Raw genomic sequence first — 7,395 nt, 5'->3', positions numbered from 1 at the left:
TTAAACATTAAAATATCAAATAAATAGATGTTAAAAAATAACAAGGAACACAATTTAAAGTGTAAATGGTTGTGGTAACATTTCAATCTGTAGCTTAGGTTGGAAACTCACCAGCCAATGGAAGTCTTATTTCGCCAGCCATATAATATAAAAAATTTTATCGTTACATATAATAAAACTTTAAAAAAAAAAAAATCAAGGAATTCTTTTGGCTTTGAGGTACATACCTAGTGTTTCACTGAATTGCAAGGCAGTTTATTCCTCCAATACTGATTCTTGTAGACGCTCCAACAAGTCTGATTCATTGAGCTTGTATATTTGATATCGTTCCCTTTTAATCCTATACATGACATGGATAGTAGTTACCTTCTTGACTTTCCAAAAATCTTGGCCTCCATCTGGTAGCATACACAACACAAATTCTACTTGCATTTCATAGAAGTCGAGAATCTTTAGGCTTTTCAGGTGCAAGAATCCAGAGGGTACCTCTTTCATTTGTGAGCATGGCCCAATATCTAATTGTTCAAGAATGGGTAGTGATCCTTTATCTATTTCCACCATCTTTAATCTTTTCAACCCTCTGAGTGTAAGCTTCTTGAGTATTCGAAAACCGCCATTCTCAAAATGCAGCTGCTCCCCATCATATGCGTGATTGAGAGAAAGGGTATTTAGATTAGGTAAAACTTGGACACATGACAATGGGTCTTCCTCTAATGATGTGAAAAATAAGAGTAGTGTGCTCAGATTCTGAAGCTCTGGAATCCAATTGGGCAACTTCTCCAATCGCCCTTTTAGAGCAATATGCTCTAAAATTGAGGTGGTGATGAAATTGATTGTAAGTCTATAATCTCATCTTCACTCATTGAGCCTATAGATAAACTTTTAAGTTGGACCATATTTTGTATAGAGGTACATAGAGCCCTCCCAAGTTCTGTAGTCAAATTTCCAATCCCCAACTCACTCAAGTGACTCAATTTTCTGAGCTCCTCAAATAGACCAACCCCCAAGATGATTTCCCTCAATATAAGATAGCGTCTGCAAGTCATTTAAGCATCCAACCCGTTCATGTACTTTTACTCCTTGACATGAATTAAAGCTACTTCTAATTTCGTAATCATGAGAATAAGCCAAAATATGTCTCAGCTTATATATCCTAAATATCTCAATTGGTAGCTCACGCACTCTAGTTTCCATGACGTTTAGTGTCTCAAGGTTCTGCAGCCTACCCTATGACTTCGGAAGTATCTTCACTTTTGTTCTCCTCAAACTTAAGTGCTTCAAGTGGAATAAATTACCCACTTCTTGAGGAAGAAAATCAATAAGAGCATCTTCAAAATCCAACACTTTCAAAAGCTTGAACTTTCTAAAAAATTTAACAATGAAAGACCTGGGCATTTCATTGATGTTGAAGAGAAAAACAGAACGAAGCCGAGAGTACTCACTTGTCTCAAAAACATTTTTTCTAGCATTGTGGATTGATAGGCGTCTACTTTTTCCAAGGAAAGTTGTGTAACCTGTTTCCAAAACTTGACAGAAATTCAAGTCTCTAGCCTTTGATAGGATGATTTCACACTGTAGATCATGAATTTTGTACTTTCTGCTTATCTCATTATCAAGCTCCCCAAATGAAAGTTGAACCTAGTTTCTGTGGATGAGCTCCATTAAGTACTCTTCCACTACATCCTCCAATGTTTTGCCCTTCTTTCCTTTTATAAAGCCCTCAGCTACCCATAACCAAAGTAATCTTACACCAGTGATTGAGTAGTCCTCTGGAAAAATGCCAAAGTACAAATAACAAGACTCTAAGTAGCATGGAAGGTCATCATAACTAAGAGAGAGAATTTTTGTAATCTTTGTAAGGTGGGGATTAAATTCTAACTCTGAATTAAGGTTATCATGCAACTTTTTCCATTCTAATGGCACCTTCTCCTTTGTTGACAGAAGACCACCGATGGAAACAATTGCAAGTGGCAAGCCTTCACATTTTCTGACAATGTCCATCGACATTTTCACCAATTCTTTGGGACAACAACCCTGAAACTCGCTCCAGAATGCCTTTTTACAAAACAATTCCCAAGCCTTATCTTGAGATAAAGGTTGTAGCTTGTGGACTTGGTCGGAAAAAGATTCCTTACAAAAGGCACCAATGAGATCACTACGTGTTGTGATGATAATCCTGCTGCCTCTGCCATTGTATGGCAAAGCATGTTTCACAATTTCCCAAAACTTTGTTTTCCAGACATCATCAAAAAACACAACATACCTCTTTTGCTGTAAATATTTCCTGAGCTGTGTAATTAGCGTGATCTCGTCTATCATGTCTACTTGCTCCAGAGTAGTTTCTTTTGCTTGGTAGATTTGGTCTATCATGGACATGAGTATCTTCTGGACGTTACATGATTGAGACACAGTGATCCAAACACGACAGTCAAAATGTCCCTTCACTGATTCATTCTCGTATACTTTCTTAGCAAGAGTTGTCTTGCCAATTCCGCCCATGCCGACCACCGACATCACAGAGCGTTTCGATGCTTCCCCCACCAACCAGCTTACGAGTTCATCCCTGCTTGACTCAATCCCCACAACTTCATCTTCTTCAATGAAAAGTGCACCTGCTCGAGGGTCATGCCATGCAACATTTGCTGCATAATTACTTGATCCTTGCTTTGAGAAACTAAAACCATATCTTTCACTTCTTTCCTTAATTTCACGGATTGATATTTTGATATCTTGAATCTTTGAAACTATGTCATGGCATGGTTTTAGGGTTTTCAATAAGCGGCCAATTTTGTTGAGGAAAGCAAGAAAACTTTACTGATGATGACGTTGTGCCACGTGAAGAACGTATTCATCTATTACATCTTCTATATGATAAGCCGCTTCTCTCACTTGTTTCACCCACATTTTGACGCCATCTTGGAGGTCTCCTTTATCGACATCTTTGAGGAAACCTTGTATGCTCTCTAGTTCATCTTTAATGTCCACGACTTCCTGGTGGACACCCGTGAGCAAGTTTGATTCATGAACAATCAATTGAACCAACTCGTTGACGACAAGGGCCACAACAGTTTCTGTCATGGTTTCCTTTTTTATCTTGACCGAGTAAATGATATTGTCACAATTAGCAAATAACAGATTTTTTTTTTTTATAAGCAATTAAAATATCATTAAAAATCAAAATCACAGCTTAGGTACATATGAACTAGAAGGAAAAAAATAATCTGAAAATCCTGAAAACTAAGCAAATTAAGGAAGACAAACACAACTGTCCAAAGGTAAAGAGTATTGAAGAACAAAGACTATTTATTCTAATAACTAATATTAAAAGTACAAATAACTAAGTCAAGAAGAACATACTTTTTCAAACCTCTACTTCTAACCAAACTGGAACAAAGAATCCCAACTCGAGGGACCTCCTACTAATTCTGAAAATATATATGTGTATTAAAAAAAAAAACTAAAAAAATGAGCTAATTCCCCATAAGCAGCATGGATAATTGGGTTATATTAAATTCAAAAACACTATGAGCCAATAAAATTCCCAACGAAAGAATATTTTGACTATATATGAATTTATCCAAAGTTACATGATAGAGTAATCACTGTTATGCCACAAATACATCAATTATGCCACAAAGACACCAATTATCAAAAGCCCAAGGATAAATTCATAAAAATAAAAATTGATAAAGTATATATATTTACATCAAGTTGCAATGATATTTGATACCACAAGTCAACAAATCTTGCACATAGCTGTTGAAATTATTGATATTTGATACCATAAGTCAACAATTCTTGCACATATAGATAAGACAGGACAATATTCAAATTTCCTACAAATTCTTTCAAAACACCCCATCAGTGCACATAGCTGTTGAATTCTTGCCAATCTTTCACCACCCTCAACAAAAGTACACAAGCCAATAATGACATCTCTGAATGCTTTATCAGTGGCTAAATTTTAGCTAAAGGATTACTTTTTTTATTCATATAGCTGAGCACTATAGTCTATAGCAGCTCAACAAAAATCTTCTCCATTCCAAAACATATATACAAATAATTGAATTCCAAAATATTAGGACTTTAAAGGAAAAGAAAGAGAAAAAGAGAAAGTCATATTAATTGCACTCCTAAAGCAATTACTAAACTAATAATTTCACCTCAAGTTAAAACCAACGTATTCACTAAGTTCCTTCAATAAAATAATCTTTAAAATAAAATAAATTTCGTTTTGCGCAAATTAAATTATACATAAAAGAATTAAATGTAACTCAAGACATAATCTGACATCCGTTGAAATTAAATATCTCATAACAAATATAAATTGTACAAGTCCTTTGAAAAAATATTAAGGCCAAAAAGCAAGAAAGAATGATTTAAAATTAAAATTATTTAATTAACTATTTAAACTTTGAAAAAAGGGTCATACCTAAATTTGTCGCTTTAAACCTCAAAATCTGTTAAGCAGCCCCCATCATATATGCTTAAGCAAGCCCATGATACTCGAGCCAAATAGCAACAATAATAATAATATTGCCATGCCTTCTTCTTAGCTTCCATCAAGAGGAGATTCTGTAATATACGTGAGAAACATCAGTGTTAGTTTTAGTTTGTCTTGGCTGGATTTGTGTGAACAATATACGTGTGGTTAACATGTTCGGTTTAAGTGTGCAGTATACGATTGAGGACGAATTAGTGAAGAATCTTCAAGCCCATCCAGACGCTTATGCAAGCCGTCCGAACGAGGAGACTAATTGAGAAGAATTTGAAAATCCGTTATTTGAAACCCGAGAGCCTCATCTGCAACTGCGTTTGCAAGCTGTCCGAATGATATGGTGGTACAAGAAAACCCGAGACCTTCGTCTAAAGTCTCGTCTAAAATACCGTCCGGACGCGCCGCGCAAGAGAATTGAAGTTTGTGATGTTAACCTAGTGCCGTCCGGACGAGAGTACTTCTCGTCCGGACGCATAGTGTATTAGAACTAGATTTTGCCTAGTTCCGTACGGACGGCGTCACTTACCGTCCAGACACTCCGTAGCTTTTACGTCTTTTTCAATTAGAGTTTGAGTCTAATTAGACTAAGGGTATTTATATTATATATATAGATCTCTACAGATCTAGAAGTTTACGAATTTCTGTATCTAGAATTCGCCGTTATGTACTAAGAGAGTCTGTGATATAGAGCATTTGTTCTCTCTCTTAGAGTGATCGTTTGATCAAAACTTGATTATTGTTGAAGTGAAGTCAACCAAAATTCTGGTGAAGGGAAATCACGAAGAAGGATTGTGCCAGCTGTCTCTGGAAGGGTTACTATGATAGAAGGCAAGTGGGTTGCTTGTCTTATACAAGATAGTGTCAATTGCAAAGGTTTTGTATGTGCAAACTTCTTGTAATCCTTATTCATTTATTGAGTTAGTTGATTTCCTTGGTTTGGCTGCCCCGGAGAGGTTGTACAATTAGAGAGTTTTCTAATTGGTTTCCTCTTCGTAACCAAAATATCTATGTTCTTTATTGTTCATCGCATATCTGTTTTTGGTTAATTATTATTTGTTAAGTCAGATCTATTTCCGCATAATATTGTGTAAAACACCTATACACTCAGAATAGGTATAATTTTGTTAAGATTAGGATTTTTCAATCAGAAACTCCTACCCATTTACTACTACTCCTACCCGTTTACTTCTACAAAGCCCAGAGAAGCAAACCCAATGAAAACAAGAACACCCACAAACCAAAGGCAGAAACCCCATATAAAAATCCAATCATTAATGCAAAAGAAAAGAATTCCCAAAAAGAAGAGTCATGTTCAACAAACCCAAAAAAAAAAAAAAAAATCTATGCTTAAAAAAAGAATAATTCAGAAACTAGGGAATTTGAAGCTTCTACATTGAATTACTTTGGGTATGGCTGCATTGAGTTTGACAAATGGCTGCTGTTTTTAACTTGTGTGGTTGCCCAAACGATGGAGAAATTAGCTTCAGTTTCAGTTAAAAAGTATGGAAAAGTTAGAGACAAAAAACAGGGGGTCTTGGCTTTACACAACTATATATATATATATATATGGTGGTGTGATGATAAGAGTATTAGTATATAGGCTTCTGATTTACCTTGTAGTGGCTCACGCAACTAGTTTCCTTTTTCCATATTCCTATGATGCCTTAGAGAGTGGGTTGGAGAAATTTAGTCCACTCAGGAAATTTCTGTCCAATTAAGGAATTCTCCTTGGAAATTAAACTCATTCCCACTTGACCATTTCTTGCTCCCTGGAAATTAAACTCATTCCCACTTGACCATTTCTTGCTCCTTGGAAATTAAACTCATTCCCACTTGACCATTTCTTGCTCTTAACTAACCAGCACACAAGTCAATTGAACCAGAATACACGCAACTAATGTTTGCAACTCTTTCGATATTTTTTAGAGGGTAAAGAGAATACTACACTGTAAATTTGGTTCAATTGTATTGGAATAATCAGATTTTTTGCCGTGAGTAACATTATAAATTTTCTTTCTCAATGTGTGTGCTGATTTTGTGTATTTAGAACACAGTTTCTCTTTTCATATTTATGATTTATCGCTTTCGCTATGTCAATCTCCCAAAAAACTGAATAACTATAATAGTGATACTTGATAATATGATTCGTCGATTCCAATCCCATAAGCATTACAATAAGAACAAACTAGATGAATTACGACTACATATTTTGATAACTACTACTCCTAGTCACTACAAAAAAAAAAGAATTTTTTCCTGACATGCGTTTTTTGATGTGTTAGGTGGTCTGACGCGTCAGAAAATTTTTCTGACGGGACATTTTTGACATGCGTCAGGCGTTAAAATTTTGGGTGTTAGAAACGGAAAATTTCTAACATGTCATTAGTAAGATGTTAGAAATTTTTTGACGTATCAAAATTGGCATGTTAGGAAAATTTTTTGACGTGTCACTTTTCAAAATTTTTTCTGACATGTCAAATATTGACACATCAAGAAATTTCCTAATGTGTCAAAATTAACACGTCAGTAATTTAAAAATTATTCAAAAATAATAATTTTTCTTTTTAAAAATTTTTTTTGGAATTTTTTTTTTCAATTAAAAAATTTATTAATTTAAATTATTTTTCAATTAAAATATATATATTTTTTTTAATTCTTTTCACGACTGCACTGTCGTTTCTCCCATGCTCTCTCTTGATCTCTCCTTTCTCCATTTTCTCACTCTCTTCTTTCCTCCATTTTCAAAAGGCCAAACCAAAAAAATATTCAAAAAATCAAAAATTCAAATCAAAAAATCCACCAGAAAAATCAAAAACCCTAACGTCAAACCCAAAAATCTTCAAAAACCAAAAAAATCTTGTTACGTTCTCTTCTTCTTCTCTTCTCCTTTTTTTTTT

The 7,395-nt window shown here is 34.8% G+C and overlaps 1 protein-coding gene across 1 annotated transcript; it reads right to left on the bottom strand.

The window, feature by feature from the left end:
* Positions 1-255: 255 nt before the first annotated feature.
* LOC132169228 (disease resistance protein RPM1-like) lies at positions 256-3,078 on the bottom strand. Its single transcript, XM_059580296.1, has 4 exons — positions 2,826-3,078; positions 1,670-2,744; positions 1,296-1,387; positions 256-806 (listed from the first exon to the last, which is right to left on the bottom strand). Exons 1-4 carry the CDS (start codon positions 3,076-3,078, stop codon positions 256-258), a joined length of 1,971 nt encoding a protein of 656 aa, XP_059436279.1.
* Between the last annotated feature and the right edge of the window lie 4,317 nt (positions 3,079-7,395).

Source organism: Corylus avellana, chromosome ca2 (assembly GCF_901000735.1).
Source record: "Corylus avellana chromosome ca2, CavTom2PMs-1.0".
NCBI lineage: Eukaryota > Viridiplantae > Streptophyta > Magnoliopsida > Fagales > Betulaceae > Corylus > Corylus avellana.
This window is presented reverse-complemented; position numbering and strand designations above follow the sequence as displayed.

Coding starts and splice junctions, on each gene's coding strand:
- LOC132169228 (XM_059580296.1), bottom strand. CDS start 3,078: ATGACAGAAACTGTTGTGGCCCTTGTCGTCAACGAGTTGGTTCAATTG. Junction 1,388..1,669: donor TTGGAGGATGTAGTGGAAGA/GTACTTAATGGA, acceptor TGAAATGCCCAG/GTCTTTCATTGTTAAATTTT. Junction 807..1,295: donor TTTTCTTCCTCAAGAAGTGG/GTAATTTATTCC, acceptor CCTCAATTTTAG/AGCATATTGCTCTAAAAGGG.